Genomic DNA, 19,020 nt, shown 5'->3' on the forward strand with positions numbered 1-19,020 from the left:
AAAAAATATTTTTTTCACACGTGCGTTATACAGCGAATACGTCACGACGAAAGTATTGTTCTTAGCATCATAAACAACGACGACTGTGCTGCGAGGTCGCTTGATCACGCGACATTAATTAACATATTTTTCGTCGTTGCATGTTATTCTTACATTCCGCGATTTTATTATGTTAGGATAACAGGTTGCGTTACAAAATATTTACACGTATATCGCAATACATACGTTGTAAAAAGAATGTCTAACATTTCATTTTTTAATTTCCACTACTTCTATATATATATATCATGTTAGAAGCGCGATAAAATATAGCCATTAGAATCTTTCGCAAGAAAGACGGGGGATATAGCGAAGAAGCTGCGATAACGTGAGAAAAAAAGCTGAAGAAATAGTGACGAGCCTGACGAGCGAAGCAAAGACAATGACGGATAACGAAACGGAAAATGAGAGGAGAAGTAGAAACGAGGTACGGTATCTCGAGACACTTAAGCTGTCTTCCGGTTGCTAGAACGACTTAATGCACGTTCATGGCGCAGAAAATAGACTACCGATGGCCACGGAGAATAACTTCTTAATGAGACGATTTGTCAAGCCGCGACGTATCACCGCTCGATGTAAATGCCGTTGTGCCACTGTATTATGCATCCCCGTCGAAAGCGACTCAATAAATTGGAACGCGACGCTTTTATTCGATGTCGGATTTATTGCTCGAAAAACTTCATTCTATTAAAAAGTTTCGCAAATACAAGAAATAGAGAAACTTAAATAGAAAATATAAACTAATTTGGGAAAATTCAATATCAAAGAGCTCGCCAAGACACGTTAATTTACTCATTTGTTATGCTAAAAACAAAAGAAAAGAAACCGTACAGAAACGAGAGCTAAATTCTAATCTGAAGAATCATAATGATCTTTCTTTGGAAACTTTAAAGAAAGAAGTAAGCATTTTGAGAAGTTGTGTACCTTAACTCTGACTGCACGCATCTCGCGAAGTAAAATTCGCGGCAACGCCGTCCAGATTGCATGTTTCCTCGGTGCGGAAAATTTTCTGAACATAATTACCCGCGATCAGCCGATTTGAAATATCCCCGATTCGCCGCGAGAAAGAGTATTACGATACTTTCGGAAAGTTCATGATCGGAGTGGGAAAACTTTTTAACGTCGCTATTCGCAACGAGAAATTTCCGCGACGCGGAAAATGCGAGATCGCGTTTTATTCGTACTATAGTGCTGTGTAATTAATTCGACTAATTGCGAGGGGTTTGGGGAAGCGAAATAAACGCGTTTTCCAATAGGAGTCTCTAAAGCACAATTGCTCGGTGTAACCGACATGAACGTGAATTATAAAAAAGTTAGTAGATTTATTGAGTTTATTCCAATTGAGATTAATCCCACTGTTGTTACAATAGAAATTGCAATCAGAATGATGTTACGATAACATACATTTTGCTGCGTGTTAGAATAGATATTATATGGTTAGATATGGTTTGATATAACAATTCGATATAACAATGAAATTAATGGTACGCGGCTTGATGTAATAATAATTAAATAATTTGATACAATTTCTCATGCAACAGAATTGAATAGCTAAGATTGCCTTAAACGTTTCAAAAATTATGTAAAATTGTCGCGACCTAAAAAGTCCTGCAACTTAAAGTTACAACACGTAACTAGTGGAAAAATTTACCAGTTAGCAAATTTATTGTTATATATATCAATTTGTTGCGACAACGCTAACCGGGTTACATTCGCACAATCCATACGCACTCTAAAAAAATCATGATTAAGCATTTCGGCAAGCAAATGCATTATGTTATAAAACTCAAAGTAAAACATTGAAACATTTCGAAACCTACTTTGTCAACGATGAAAGCAGAGAAAGTGGATCGAGACCACATTCAAAAACTCCCTATCAGTGCGAGAACTTGTGAGATTCCGGCAACAATGTAACTATACCTGAAGACTGCAACTAATTTTAAAGTAAGTCCTTTTATCAGTAAACATTGAGTGAACGAACATTCGTGCAAAATTTTATGAGAAATTAAGCGGAATTATTTTCTAAGTAGAATCCTATACGAAAACAATGATATACAGATGTAATTTCGTTTTTTCTAAAAAGAACGTCTTTCATATAGAAATCTTATAATGATAATCCGAGATCTATAGACTATCCAAACGCGTAGTCGTGTGAAGTGATGAGATTTGCGTATTTGTCTACTTTTAGTTAACGAAATCTTGTTTTTATATTATGCAAGACAATTACCGCGATTGCACGATCTCACCTGATTTCGTAAAATTTACTTTATGCAGTCTACTTTGTATTTAATCACGTTACAACTTCAATGCTTTGCTTACGATATAATCATGTATCAAGTATTTTCTCGTGTTTCTTTGTTCTGTCGCGGTATAGCGCAAAACAATGAATTTATTCCACTTTTGAACATTTACCTTTTACAATCTCGTTAAAATACGCGGTAATTAAATTAACTTTCCTGCTAGGAAAATGTTGCGCAGCCGAGAAAATTCAAGCTTATTCTACTTTTGTGGATATTCTAATGCAGAATATTAAGAGAAGAGATTAAAAATTTTGCAGGACGCGTAATACAACACTTACGGAAATGAAAGTATTTTAACTGACATGTGAGACATTCTTCTGTCTCATCTCATTCAAGAACTCCGGAAACGTATTTTTAATTAATATCGAGATTTTTAGAAGACAGAAAGTTTTTTCTGTAGATTTTAATGAGCTTACTTTTCCAAATTGCCTTGAATCTCAAAAAATGAAAATTATATTACATGTATATACATATATGTATATATTATATATACTATAAATTGTAATTTCTTTAATAAACATTGAGTGAGCAAACATCTGTGCAAAATTCTCTCGGGAGAGACTCGGAGTTCCAAAGAGCTCCTAAGACGAACCTTAACAGAGAATCCCGTTGTGCCTGGAGCGGCACAACATAATTTGTGACAGCAACGGGGTCGCCAAGACATCCAAGAGAGATTATAGAGGTATTTCCAGTAAGACAGTCCAAACATCTGGGAAGGATTACCAAAATATCCCAGAAAACATTTTTATACTGCAAGAAGTGAAGGCACATTGTCAATAGAGAACCATAGAAACGTTCCCTACAACCCAAAAATCTCCGGAGACAAAGTCAGGAAGCACGTATAAAAAAGTCGACGTGAAATATTCACGCAACCGTCAAGCAATCAGCTGATAGCGATATTTGAGGCGCGATATTTGACATTGACCTGCACCCACACCTCCTCAACTACCGAGCAGACTCAGCAACGGACAGCTGACCATGCAGGCTGAATGCGATAAGCCGAGGAAAAAACGCTAATCGCACTCCTACTATAAGTCAAAAATTTTCTTGAAAAGCAGCGTGAATGTCGGAGGGATCGAGTTGACCCGTATAGAATACATCGTGTGGCTATTAAGTAAATCAGCACAACTTTCAATCGATAAACTGAATTCAGTGAATCCGATACAAGCAGCAACCGGAGTGACCCGCGATATTCGCGATAACAGGCGCAGTTTTTTATTTATACTGTCATTCGAACGAAAATATGTCCGAAACGGAATCTCACATCACAATATTGATAGGCCAGCAATATCCCCTGATCAACCGGATATAACAACTCGCTCCCTGCTAATGAAAATAATGACAGAGTAAACGCTAGACTCTCGAGACTAGACGTTAGTCAGCCTCCTAGTATATAGAATCACACTTAGAAAAGAATTCCGCCTAATCTCTCATAAAATTTTGCACGAATGTTCGTTCACTCAATGTTTACTGATAAAAAAAATTTACTTTCGTATATTCCTCTGGATATTCAAACAAGATATTAGAAAAAAACTGCAAAATGTAAAAATTTAAGTACATTATTTTAAAATAGTTATATATCCAGACCATAGTCTTTTAAGATATAATGAAATTAATTTGATTATTTTTTTAATAACATCGTCACAGTAAATAACAGTAGGTAAACTAATGAATCCAGTAATCAATAACGTTTTAATTTCCGTTTTGTTTTGATTTCAGTAGACCTCCGGAATCGCTCTCTCTCTCTCTCGTTCTCTCTCTTTCTCTGCTGCTCTCTGGTAAAATAATATACGAATAAAAAATATATTTTTTATCCAATTGTAACTTGTCTATGTGGTGATCGTGTGCAACAGCAAAGGGAAACATTATCGCGGAATAAATGGTGCAAAACGCGCTGACAATGTCTCGACCGTTTACCTACAGAAGCGTCATCCACGCAGAAAGATTTTGCCGATCGATGTAATCTATTCCAACCAGCTATCGAGTTAGCGTAAAATTCGCACGATGATTCTCCCTCTCCCGCACCCCCTTACTCGGTTCTTCCGCTCGCAACCCTCGTTCTCTTTCCCTCGTTCTCTTTTTCGTCTTTCTACCCTTTAACGGGGATCCACCGCTGCCGATCGAGGTCAGACACTTGGATTTCACACGATTTATAATGCAGCCCTTTCGAATAGGATGGAATACGAAAGAGAGCACGAACCATCAGAAATACGATCATCATAAGTATACGCGAATTCGTTGCGAATATTCTCGCACGCACCATAAAAACCCCCGAAATCAAACAAAACACTAACGCCTACGACTACTTATAATCCTCGATTAATTATCAATTTAAAGAAGCTAGTTTCTTATATAAAAAATATTAATATACCATTTCAAACAAGTAATATATATGTATAAAATTCAGGAAGAATATTTAAGATTACTTCGTACTTTACAAATTATCAATTCATGTGCGTGTAAGAAACAAAAAGCAATTCTCCAGAAAGCCATTCTTACATCAAACAAAACAAATTAGAAAATAATTATAAAATTGCACTTTCTCAATTTGTAGTTTTCAAAATTAGTAAAATTTAATATCTACGATTTTTCTCAAGTTTCCTTATTTAATCTTATTAAAAATCTTGTTTCTTATTATAGATATTAAAAAATTAATATTTTTAATATCAGAAAAATGTAACAAATTTCATTTTTTTTTATACCTATTCTCTTTCATATATGCAATTCGTTATATCAAGAATGAGATATTCCACTTATTATCATGATAAACGCCATTACAATTTCTTCAAGATGTAAACCATTACAAGCAATTTTAATAAGATTACATTATAAGCAATTTCAACAAGAAAATACTCGGCAAGTTTCAAAACGTTGGACGGTTTAGAACGAGAACGTGTTTACCCCAGTACACTAACCCTAACAACCCCCGATAATGCCTCGACCGGAGCCGACCGCAACAGCAGACGTCGAGTTTGGCATTACAGGGGCGAAATCCCGTCAAACCAATCACGGCCCGGCCCATGGCTATGAGATGTCCTTCAATCACTTTCCTACCCTCCTCATCCATCGCCGGTACCCGCATTCTCCCCTAAATTGCCCCCGTCGTTTGCGTTTGATATGTACTTGTAGTGTAATTTACTGAAAAAAAGCACTTACAAGTAAACCAGTAATAGACTTGACAGGGAAATATCTATGATAATTTAACTTTCTGCTTTATTGCGATAGATTTCCCAAGAGGAAAATATTTAATATTAAAATAACGTTAATTTTAGGCATATTATATGTCTAAATGTACGCCTACAGGCGTATGTTTTGGTAAAATTCCATTAATTTTCACGACATGATGAAAGATCGATAGAAATAAATATCGATAACAAGTTTACATGTAGAAAACACACATTTAACATAATTTTTGGTATTTTTCTCATTTCAAGTTAAACATTTGTAAGTTTAATTTCATGTATGAGTTGTGTAACATATGATACAATAAAAACCAAAGTTTATCTTAACGTCTGGAAGAAACGTTATACAGTTTAAGAAATTTATGTTTTCAAGAGGTAACTATAATGTCTTACACAGTCCATTCTTTTTACTTTTATGTGACCCAATTAAAAGACCATGCATAAAATTAACTCCGTCGCAACGCGTTGTTTTATGCTAATTATTTTATGTGCGCGTAGCAACTCCAACTTCACTATAATTAAACTTTAAAGAGAGAAAGACACTGAGTTTACCGTGGAGTTGAAAATTATAATCGTCGTCTTAAAGACGTTTACGGGTATACGCCGGGAAATAAGTATAAAAGAAGTAACCGGAAATGGGACGTAAGAATAGCGGAGAGAATAGGACCCGACAGAATATTCCACTTCGTGGCCTGTTGGTTAAATGAAGCAAGCGCTTTGAGGGTAATGCGATGGCTGGGGATGCCGTTGCGAGGCGTGTTGCAACGCATACGAAATAACAAAATGCATGCATGCATTTGTTATAGTGTGTGCATAGTGTGTGTAACTAGTAATTTTTTCAAAACTGAACAATATGTTCGTTCCGCGTAATATTAGTAATATTAGTAATATTTTTAGTAATTTTTATATAATCAAGAAAAATATATTTTATATACTTTTCTTGATTATATAAAAAATACTAAAAATATTACTAGTATTACTAAAAATGTAAAGTATAATATATGTATATAATAAAATATTTATATACGTGTGTCAATACGTACAAAGTTCCTTTTTTCGCTGCTATAGGAAAAATATATTGAAGAAAAAAAGAAGCGGATTTAATTAAAAAATATTTCTAAATTACATATCTAAGTTGGGTAATATACATCTTTCTTTTTTGGGTGAACTTAACGCACCATATTTTCAAATTCGATTGTTTTTGTAATTAATCATCGGAACTATTTAAAATACTTATCTAGAACTCTGGAACTATTCAAAAGAAAGTCAGAACTCTAAAAAAACTTTTAGATTTTTAGGTATGGTGTGCCAAGTTCACAGAACCGAAATAACTTCTTTTTAATGTCTTGTCTGTGACTAATATTCTCGCGTTCGATAAAATAAACACTGATACGTACTTGAATACTTCTTGAAAGAAAATCGGCAAATTGTTAAGGTACGTCTTCGATTTGAATACCTCGCGATGCTACGATTTTCCCGGATAGCATTATAATTATCGCAAATGAAGTGACCATGTCGCTGCAGTTCTCTAGTTTTCGGTAGCTGATTATAAAGTTTGTGTTAGTACCATAATTGCGGCGTCGTAACAAGTCTGACGAAGTACATGGGAAGCAAAACAAATACCTACACACACAGAAGTTGCAATGCCTGTAACTAATTACGAGCAGGAAATTAATCCTTTAAAAGCTTCTGCTCCTTTTAGAGCTTGTTACGTCTTTGCGTAATCTTCTTACGGAGTTTCAATAATAATAACATATATAGCTTATAGAGAAATCGTTATTTGTACTCACTCACGCTTTGTGTAAAAATCTATTATGTTATACTACCGTAAATTTTATAATTTGCAATAATATAATATTATAATAATTATTTATTATATATACCAATAAAAGCAACATAGATGTCAGTTACTTTAGTACGCGCGAGTTATAAATTATAATTAGTTAGTTAATAACATAATTAACTAGCAATTATGTAGTTAAATATTGTGATTATTCAGGTAATTATTGTAGTTAACAAATAATTCATGTATTACATCTGTAGTTATTATTATAATGAGGTGGTTATTAATTGAGCTTTAAATTCGTGCAATATAAATATTCGATGTAAAACTTACTTAATTTTTAATAGGATTAAATCACTACCAATAAAATTGTAAAATCCAAAGTATATTCTATGAAAATATTATGAGATGTGAATTTATATAAGTAAAATCTAATATATTTAATATATTTTACTCAACCTATCTAATAATAACTACAATAAAGATAATTAAATATTTATTAAAATCTATTTTATAATATTATCATGTCAAATATATTTTTCAATCGTAGCAAAATAAGACAACAAAAAATTAAAACTAACGTGGATTTCGTATCAGTTTGAATCTTGTCACAAATAAAAGTTTTATCTTTAACGGGCAAGAAACTTTTTGTATCCGCAAAAAGGCACAACAAAAATGCAATAAATGCTTCTGACAGGAAAGAGGATAAAAGATGAAAGGCCCGCTATTGGCGCGAAATGGGAACGGATGAATTGATTCGTCCATTCTGGACGATACTTGATCGATTATCGAAATAATGAACGTCGGTTTCCGCGACATGAAGAGCCCATTGCAGTGCATTCAACACCGGGAAGACTGCGGCGGGCTATTAATATGGTTGCATGGGCTTTTTTTCTGTTACAGACCGGCCTCGTGAATGAACGCGAGATGGACGTCTGAATCGAAGCCGTCATGGCCCCGTTTCTATTGATCCTGCCGTTGCTGGCATCGCTGCGCTACCTGATACAGCCGATCGGTAAGCGATGCTCCTCTTCAACGTCGGTTCACCGGAAAAATGCAACGGCATCGCGAAAAAGCGAGCGCCTCGTGCAACTTGAATCCCTCGCTTTCAGAAAGCCCCTTAGGAAGCCCCGCGTTTGGTCGACTTGAGTCGATAATCAATTGACACGTTAAACAAATTACCGTGATTAACGATCGTTCGCTCGCTCGCGTTACTCGAGCCAATAATAAGACCAGGATTAACAAGTACCTACACGAACACTTTTAACTCATGAATACGTGTAAAATGTTCTTTCACAATATTTCTAAAAATTATTACAAATTACGATAAAAATATATTCAAGAATGATAATAATAATTACTTAAATTTATTGATATATAATTATATAGAAAGCTTCTTGTGCGATATTGTCAACTCCCTTTTTTTGTACGTATTATATAGTCTATGTAATTGTAGGACTAAACGGAGTTTTAGTGCTCATTAATCGTCCAGGAATAATCTTCAACAATCTTTCTATTTACACGAACGGTTATATTACCACTTACGTATGATCGTAGAGAGTATTAATGGAGAATACGAATGATATCGACCAACCTTTGATAACTATCGAGATGCTTCCGATAGGGGATTTAAGCAGCCCCTCTCGTATTCGTGAAACGGAACTCCGTTGTTTCCCTTCTGCGATTTATGGTCTTCGTGCGCTAACGAGTTCCTCTCTCATGTGATAAGAATCGTCTCGATAACGGTTAATAGCTAGAACAAGAGGCAAAGAAAAAGAATTAAGGAGGAAAGAAGATAAATAGGAGCAGAGAAACTAAAAATATCGACAGGCATATCATTTCTCGCTTTATCACTGCTCGAAAGCAAATAATTGACACACCATAAACCGATTTCTGTTATTGGAAAAGAGAGAGAAATGGATGTACACATATCTTCATAAATTAATAACGCAATCGTAAAGTATGCGTGAATATTTACACAGAATTTATTGTCACAATTTTTTAAGTCTAACAAAGTAAAAAGAACTTACAGTTTAAATTTTAAACTATAAGTTCTCTTTACTTTGTTTCGTATCGTTATAATCGTGCGATATTTTTTGAAGGAAAATCAAAGCTTGGAGATATATGAAACATATTTTTATCTTTTTTAATATAACACAAATAAAAATAGAGATAAAAATTTTCTCGGGTATACGTATTTCATATAATTCGCACGCGCATGATAGATTTCTGTACCATTTTGACCTGGATGTTAAAATATTATAAAGCTAGCTGAAATTGTATTCTTATTGATCCATTGTGCATTTTCGGCATTATTTCCATGCTCAAATCCAACCGACCGTAAAGCAAAAGTTTCACGAATACGAGCAGTCGAATTATACGCGTTAAACCGTGAAAACGTCAGTTCCATCTATTTTATTATTCTTTACGTACCTCACGGTTCATCGAGCGCGAATAAGAGCGGAAATACCAAATAGCGTGCCGCAACTTGCACACTATATTACATTGTCTTGGTTACGTTAACATGGATTTATCGCAACGCGCAAAATTCAGAACGAAAGTGCGCCTTAGCACACATTTTCGTGAATACAGCGTATATATGAAAACCGCAACGAAAACAAACGCTTTTAGTTGCAAGACGTTGCTAGTTAATTTACGGTGCGAAGATCCTGGCACTTGCATAAGACAGAGACGCCTAACATCGAACAAAGCGAGACCACAGGCCATTTGAGCAGTTAAATTTTAATCGGCTAATTATAATTTTTCACGCTAAGCTTGGCGATTAAAAGATTAATTAGAAATATTGGCTCGAATTTCGGTTACACAAATTAGATCGAGAGAAGAAGACAAAGAGAGAAGGCAGAGAAAGAGAGATATTTCCTTCTTCAATCAAATAAAGATCGTTAAATCTTTAGCAATCTCTTAATTCTCTTGTTCTATATTCATTAGCTAGAGATGGCTGTCAAATCGTTTTTACTTTTAACGAGCTATTAGTTTTAAATGGATAGTCATTGGACATTCGTTATAACAAGAGAATTCGGTAAAAGTTCACGTAGAGTCTGCGAGTGGAAAGATTTTGAAGTGGAGAGGACAAGAATGTATTGAGTGTCCTAATCATTTTCGAGAGTTTAGAAACGGATGTTTGTTTAATAAAAATGTATTGCTAAATTTGCTAGGTATAATTCTTCAATAATTAAAAATTTGTTAAAGATAGACAAGATTTGCGGTAAAGAATATTGAAAAAGGATTGAAAGGATTCTTTTTACACAACAATCCTTTTTATATGATTTTGATTACAAAAATAATTCTACTTTCCGTTATAAAAATAAAACTCTTGTATTATAGATAACATGATTGCGTATTGATAAAATATATTCGTGTATACTCGGAAAATGAATATTTTCAACATTTTACACTATCTCTGCATTCTATTAATAATAAATTACAATAACGTGTGCGTTATATAATCAGCGAACATCTTTCCTCCGTTGGACGCCGCTTCAAATTTCATAACATTTGAACGAACGGAAAATTATTGCGTAAAAGGATGATTAATGTAATTATCACATTTATATAGTAATTCGCGCAAATAATAATGGCTAATTTTTAAACGCGTTCATAATACTCGAAATTTGACACATGCTATTTATTTTATTTGTTGAAATTATGATGTTATTTAAATACAAAACAAATATAATCTGAAATATAACATCCAAATATAAGTACAATGTGAATGTCAACGGGTATGTGTTTTATAAAAATTTCATTGTTAATGAATACGAGTAATTATTATGCGCTTTTTCAGTGATAGATTTTACCATAATCTCTCTCTTCAGCAAGAAGATGCGCAATTTTTCATGCAATTTAAATTTACATGATACTTTTAACGAAAGCTTTGTGTTAGTTCGTGTCGAAAGATTTTAGCGAAAAAATTATGTTGTAAAGATATATTAAAAGATTTTTAATATAATTTTCTCCTCAATTAAATGCGATCTTGCCTCAGCAAAAATCGCGTAGCTTAAATCACTTATTAAGTAACAAATAAAATAATAAAATTTTAATAGTAGCTCTGCGTAAATGGTTTTCTAAAAATAAGTACAATAAGTCCAATAAGAAATAAATAAAATAAGTACAAGTTCTCTACTGAATTTTTATAGACGGCGCAATTGAAGGCGGATCGACAAAGGAAAGCGACCTGATTGATCCTCGCGCGAGGCCGGAATTCATCAAGAGTGTTTTAGCGCAAACCGGCGGAAACGCGCTGCTACCCTGCCAATTCAACAGTCCTGGAATAGTAAGTACATATAGCCGGCGACACGCAAATATGTACGTTTAATATGGATACACGCGCCGTATGGTACAACGCGCATATATCACCATCGTACGATGCACATGCATTATATACGCACGGAGGAAATTCGGCTTGTGTGTAGCCGAATTGTATGCATGTACACAGAACTACGCGATGTATGATATTTATACCTGTCACAGATAACGTTGTATCCCACGGTACATGTAAGTGCGAGCCTATAAGTATAATGGATACTCGTTCAATACTCATGCAATATACGAATGTTGTCGATAGTAATTTAGAAAACTATGAAATATAGGATGTATGTGAGATGTTAGTAGTATTGACAAACTTCAAATATGAATTTTGAAAACGGAGTAAAATGAGAGAATATAAAAGTGTAGCGCAAACATCCTGTGCTTATTATTATTACATCTACTTGCACAATGCCAGCGCAATCGCGATGCACCTTGGGATTCCGTTTAGAAATTCCTCTCGCGAGGGTCGTAGCTTAAATGGAATATTTGTGCTTATAATACAGCAAACACACACAAAAGAGCGATTAGACTTGCGGCTGGCGGCCACGCTGGCGGCTATAATTATTATTTCACAAGAAATCTTAGGAGCTTTGTGCAAAAACGCTGTTTAATGAATAACAGCGATGAAGTAGAATCAAAATTAGAAATTGCCTTGGCAAGAATAGCTGTCAGATGTGATATTTGAATATTTCCTTACAATTTAATAATAAAAAGTAGCATCGGTATTTATATATACGTAATCTTTTGTATCGAGAAGTTTAACATTTTCATACGTGAACATGATAGAATTTGGCAATGATTCATCACGGCCATCGGTGGATAATAATGGCGACCCTGTTTATTCCGATCTCTTTCCTCGCGCCGCGGCCGTTTGTGAACGCGGACAATTAGAGAGGACCGAATTTAATAATAACCATCAGCGCGTCAACAGAAATGTCGCCGTGTAATTGTCAGTGCGACCACTGTCGGCCGATCACAATTAGACCTGCCTGCAGGGTAAACTCAACAGCTATATCGATCTAACGCGGTTAGCCGTTTGTCAGAGGCCGTCAAACTGCCGCGGTCGCGGCGAGAAAAAAAAAGGGGGGAGATCCGAATTAATTTCCCCTGTTTCCCCGCGACGATGAATGCTATGCGCGCGCGGTGTTGTTCCGGCGAAATAACGCAGAAGCAATTAATACGATCGGAATTTGTTCGAAAGTTAAAAATCGAGCCGATCGTTTATACGAGACGAGAGTAAATGATTGAAGAGAGTACGCGTGCAATCTGCAACACCCCTCGCCTATCCGTCGGACAAGGATAGATTACCGCGGTAATCAATTTTGCCTGAAAGGGCTCGATATCATACACACGTCGCAACAAAATAATGAGATCACCGCATCGAAATTCGCCGGGGATTGCGCGCGTAACCAAGTAATAACTCTCGATTAAAACGTGTTAAATTGTCAAGAAATGAAGCCCGATTATATATCGGACGATTTGATTGCATTGATTGCTCGTGTATCTGCTATTAATATCGTGAAATTATATTTCTATTATTCATTTATCTGCATTTTGCTGTAATATACAGGGGAAAAGATGGTATTACAAAACACACCACCTCATTTTGCTTTTAATATACCTTACTAATTTCCAGCATCGATGAATGTATTTAACGATACGTGTTAATAGGGAGACAATTTAACAGCACAGCGCAGTGAAACTATAATGGATATAATATATATAAAGAGATAAGAGATAATTCTATGAAGAGTTTATATATTTCAAGTAAAATTTACGGAAAATATTTCACACACACACACACACACACACACGACACACAAATAATCTGCTGATAATACGAAATCGTATAAAACGACAATTTTTTAAATAAAAATTGTCGCATAAAAAATTAATTTTAGTGCATTTTTTAAATCGGAAGGCATTGATAATGATATTATTATTGAATTAAAACTCTGAGGAACGCTAAACGAGAATTCGTCCATCGTGAATTCGAGTTTGAATACTTCTCCCGATAGAACGTTTGCCTGAGTATAAAGACAATCTGGGTAGTCGGTATCAAAATCGGTCGCGAGCCAGGATACTGGAGGACACCGAAGTATACCGGAGGATGCTGAGGGAGTTCTTCCGGTCACTTCAACTTTTGATGGTGGACATGCAATTGTCCAGAGCGTTATTCCTTCCTCGCTAACCCACCATTTCTCCGTTTCTCATCTCTTTCTCTTTCTATCTTTCTCTCTGCCCCGCGCTTTGACTTCGTGGCGATGTAATTAACTGCTGTCAGTGGCACGTGTGCTCTAAACGAGGCTGCCGAGCGGGATGAGGCGGTCTGAGGAGGCGGTAGGGTGGCGGAGATCGTCGGTGGCGAGCGAGCGAGGTGGCGAGGATAGTGCATGGGTAAACGGAGGGGATGAAAATTTCGACTCCTACCTCCTTCTCACGCCATTGCCATTTTCCTTCCCATTCCTTCCTTCCTTCTCCCCCTCATATAGCCGGTCTCCTCTCACCCCATCGTGATCACATTCTCGCTTAGGCAGCCAGTCCAACGTTGGGCTCACGCCCTTATCTATCCACTTACCCCACTTTCCCATCCCGGGCGTGAAATTGATCTTCGCTCTTTGTTCACGTGCCCGACGAGCGAAACTTTCGGAAACTTTCGAAAGCCGAAAAAGCAGAAGTGCGAGATTAGATGTAGCGAGACACGAGCCACAATCGAGATAATATCGATCGTAGCGTACAGTGTGTGTTTTGTCTTTCACAACGAAATTTTCGATATAATAAATTTAAATAAAGAATACGAAAATAAAAACGAGATCTCTAATCAACGAATCTGTAATAATGATAGAATACCGTTTATACATAATGTTTGTCATGGATTTTCTCAAGAAGTTTATTAGAGCTTAAACTATTTATTGTACCTATAAAATAGAAGTATTCTTTATATATAAAGAGGATATATTTTGCATAAGTGTTGTTTCTGGAACATTTTAATGTTATTTAAAACATTTTAACGATGGTCAGTCTTTTGCATAATGTATTGTATTCCGTACATTTTAAATAAAAAAAAAATAAATAAATGCCAAATTTAGTACGAAAAGTACCAGTCAAATGAAGATTTCACGAGGATTTCATCGGAAGATCCAAATTGACGTGTCGACAAATTAGCAAGAATTACATTTAACTCGATTTGTCCGGTCTGCTCCGGATATAGCGTTTGCATTAGAAAGCAGCTCTAGATTCCGGTTGCCGTACTAATAGTCGATGATGGGATTGTGAAGCTTAAACTAATTATATCAGTGACTGTCACCGAACGTAAAGCTGCTTCCATGTCCACATGCAATTTATTTGCCGTTCTCGTGCGTAATTGGATCATTTCCGGCTTAGTAGTTTGACGAACAATGTAACACCGATATCCGACTGAAGATGTTCAATGCAATTTAAGTGATGTCCATTGATATTACACGGATACATTTGGCGTTGATATTAGACGCAGCGCATTTTAATTTCGTTATGAATGTTATGATTACTTGATATATCTGAAAGCTTTATCTAAAACTCGAAAAGCACAGATATTTTCATTCTACTAATTTGTTTATAGAAAACAGCGAAATCATTTACATATGGCATATGTCTTTAAGAACAAACATTTCAATTCTCGGATGTATAATATAAAAGATTTTCAAAACTTTACAGCATTTATCTTTCTATGATTCTTTTTCTTCCAATTATCTTCTCTTAAGTTTTTTCCTTATATAGCGAGTTCTTAAAGAAACTTAATTTTTCAATATTATTTAACTTAAAATGATCGAAATTATTCTTCTACTTTTTAAGTCTCTGTAAATTTATTAGGAAGTTATCCAAGGATTAAACAAAATGGTTCGTTTATATTTAATATGAAAGTCAAAGTATCGGAATTTTTTTCTTTAAAGCTTTATTATATAATCCGTATTTTTATATTTTGTAAAATTTTAATATTATTTTAGACTTTAAGAGAAAGCATGATATTCGCAGCATGATTTTATAATAGATGTAAAAAATAGTTGTTAGATTACATAAACATAGATTACATACATATATTAGATTACATATGTATAAAAAAATTACTCGTTTGTTAAATAATGGGAAGAGATTTGATTGATTAAAAAAATTTCACTTACAGTAATTGTTTTTGTTCGGAAGCTGATCTCGACGAGATCGTCCCGCTTGAAAGTGCCGGGATACGCTCAGAGATGAGCGCGAAGACAGTCGGTTGCGCGAATTCTCAGATTCGCTGAACGAGGCGTCAGCTCACACAGGTTTTATCGCACGCAGACAATATGTAATTTCAGTATCACAGAACAACGAACGATACGAGCTTTTATAAAGGATCACCAACTCCCGTACGAACGAGCCGACGATTCAACGTCTTCTGCCCGCTCCGAAACTCTATTCGGCCGTCGCGGCGTCGCGCCGTGCAAAACCGGAGAACGAGGGTATTCAGCAAATCGCGGGGAGCGTGACTTTGTTTTCCAGCATTGTTTTTTCCTTACAGGATTTCTAATGCTCGCGCGTCGAACACGTGTTCCTGTCGCTAGGCGCGGTGTCTCGACGAATAATCGCGCGCGACGCTTTTCGGGGTGCGTGATCACGGCTCACAAACATTACCGGGCTGCGCATATCGAGAGTTTAATAACACGCGATATAGAGAATATATTTCGTTTCGACTTTCAAACAGTTTTAAAGTTACCCTTACGTTACATGTATTTAATGTGTGGATTAAGCAAAATGGTTTATTTATATTTAATATGGAAGTCAAAGTATCGGAATTTTTTTCTTTAAAGCTTTATTATATAATCCGTATTTTTATATTTTGTAAAATTTTAATATCAGATATCCCAGATATTTAAAATGAAATGAGATTTTATTTAAATCCATTTCAAATAGTGAAAAGTATTGTTTTCAATTTTTTATTCTTGATTTTAAATATTACTTGCTCAAACTTTTCATTCATGTTCTAATATTATAAAGAAAATTATTTTTAAACCGATGTATATCGTTTTCTTTGTCAAATATGGCAGTAAAAAATCAAGTAATAAAATTTATGTCTCATGCATCGTAAAAAGAAGTGATATACTTTTATTTAAGTAAAGCATTATATAGAACTATTTAAAGCCACATTTAATATAATTGTAACAAACGACTATTTTGTGATTTTAAACTTTTATTTTTCACGCAATGATTTAAATACAGAAAAAATTTTTAAAAGTATTTTATATTATGTTTTATAATATTTTCATTTATATTGTATGCTTTTTATTACAATATAAAATCTATGTTATGACATTTATAATATTATATTAAATATCCATTACGTGTATCGTATAATGTGTAATGTAGTGTGCAGACATAATTCGTCGACCACCGAGTGGGCGCGAGACTTGTCACAACAGCGAACAGGAGCGGGCACTCAATTGGACGTATCCTGTGCCTGAACGGTAATGGTCAACGACAGGTCAAAGGCAGTCCGCGATACCCTCTAGTTTAAAGGACAAAGGAAACGCAATTCTCTCATGCAATTTCCTCGCCGGCCGCGGCGCCGAATGAAGTGCCGGAATTTGGCACTTCAAAGACCGCAGGAGTGGCATTGTCATTCCGGTGGTATCTACTTTTCATTTCCTTCTTGTTAGCTTTTTGTCATGCCCCTATCGATCGCGCGGTTACATCACCTGACTGGCACACGAGACAATGAAAAACGAGATTAACGACAATATAGTAAGTTTTTATACATGAACATCACGATACATTTACGATCATAATAAAATTAAAGAATTTTATACGAAGAAGTAATTTAAATTAATTACGCTCTGTATATTATGTTTCTTTGCTTTTCATATTTTATTCCGCAACATACTCACGCAGCTTGTAATACTATAAGAAAGTTGCGTCACGAAACTATGAAATGATTGCAATGAGGCATGCAATTGATAAAATTATAGGTAAAGAGTAAAGAAAAGTACGTGTATCGTCAAGCGTCATTTTCTTATAGTTCCCGCGACATAGAATACATATTAATGTACGAGAATATAAAGCGTCGAGAATATAATACATCTTAGACAATTTTTCAATTCTTCGGTAATAATACGTAATAAAGTTGTGTCATTATAGCTTAAAGGCCAGATTCACCGATGCGATCGACTCGCGATCTTTTACGTGTCGCAGATACGCGAGACAGCTGAGATAACAGCGCTCTTTGTATCGCGTCAGACGACACTTGGTCACGTCGGAATGGGGCAAGAAATTAAACGTTTGCTCGACCCAATTTTTGCCGAGCGGAGGTAATTGCGCGATGAAACGGCCTAGAGGGGCCGGCCGTGTCAAAAACTTGGCAGGAGAACCGCGACCAAGGGAGAAAACAATCAACTTTTAATTGGAATCCCGTACGCGCGCGCCGGATACCGCATGCACGACTGCTCCGAAGACTTCGCGTTAGTTTAGATTCGGCAATTAAGTGCGAGTCCCGTCTCCCTTCCCGCTTTCCGCGCCTCGGAACGAACGATTAACTCTCGCCGCTGCGTATAATTTCTCTAAGCTACATCGGAGATGCGATAACACGATTAAAGTACCAGAAATTAGTAGTTGAAACTACTTTTCGCAACCGACTTTTGTGCAGCGCGCTCCATCGTCGTTTTTCTTTCCTTAAATGCTTGAAAACTACGTATCCTCGTGCGTTAAAAGTCGCTAGAAATAGGAATCAAATGTGTATATCGTGTGAATTTAATTAAAGTCAATAATGTAAACTCTAATATAAGTAAGATATTTCTATTTGCGATATTCAACCATAAAAAACAAATGTTCTTCTGTTCCGCAGGGATGACTGACCCGTACAGTCATTTGGGTTTAGCGAACCCACAGACCCGAGCTCACACATTACAGACACACACATACACATTCATATGCAAATGTTTTTGCAAATGATAATGCAATAAATAGCTGAAGAAAAATAGAAACAAAAGATAATTCAAGAAGAAGAAAAATAATTGTGAAATTTAGATGTATAATATAAGACTATTAATTGGAAACGTTTTAAAAACTTAAAAAAAAATTATTCTTTCTTCTAATTGTAAAAGAACAGGAATGGCTTATAAATAACCACATAAACTGTTCTTATATTTTCCTCTTCTATAATTTTTTCGTATTTTTTCTCTTTAAAAAAGAAATGTATCTATTTCAGATTCTTTAATATGGCTTTCTATAAAAATCACTTCGCAATTATTTTTCGCAAAGTAAGTTTGTATTTTGCTATTTTTACCAGCGATAAAAAGTTTTTTTTTATTTTGTAAAAAGATATACGCTTTGAATACGTATCTCTTTAAGTTCAAATCAACTGTCCTTTCGACATTCGCCGTTT

General features: G+C 35.3%; 2 protein-coding genes across 4 annotated transcripts in view; one reads left to right on the forward strand and one right to left on the reverse strand.

Annotated features, from left to right (window-relative positions):
* Positions 1-16,018, reverse strand: part of LOC139812693 (zwei Ig domain protein zig-8) — a 487,042-nt gene extending 471,024 nt beyond the window's left edge. The window contains exons 1-2 of one of the 2 annotated variants that reach the window (XM_071777735.1): positions 15,791-16,013; positions 8,899-9,057 (exon numbers count right to left, since the gene is read on the reverse strand). The gene's annotated coding sequence lies outside the window, so the exon portion shown is untranslated. Of the gene's footprint in view, positions 1-8,898; positions 9,058-15,790 lie in introns of both variants that reach the window. The other variant, XM_071777736.1, reaches the window with a different exon arrangement.
* The window catches only part of LOC139812694 (fasciclin-2), a 49,755-nt gene that overhangs the window by 6,485 nt on the left and 24,250 nt on the right, over positions 1-19,020 (forward strand). For both annotated transcript variants that reach the window (XM_071777739.1, XM_071777740.1), the window contains 2 exons: positions 8,208-8,319; positions 11,462-11,598. In XM_071777739.1, the coding sequence (XP_071633840.1) occupies positions 8,256-8,319; positions 11,462-11,598 (201 nt within the window). In that variant the 5' untranslated portion in view covers positions 8,208-8,255. The remainder of the gene's footprint in view (positions 1-8,207; positions 8,320-11,461; positions 11,599-19,020) is intronic.

The sequence above is a fragment of the Temnothorax longispinosus genome, chromosome 5, assembly GCF_030848805.1.
Source record: "Temnothorax longispinosus isolate EJ_2023e chromosome 5, Tlon_JGU_v1, whole genome shotgun sequence".
Classification (NCBI taxonomy): domain Eukaryota; kingdom Metazoa; phylum Arthropoda; class Insecta; order Hymenoptera; family Formicidae; genus Temnothorax; species Temnothorax longispinosus.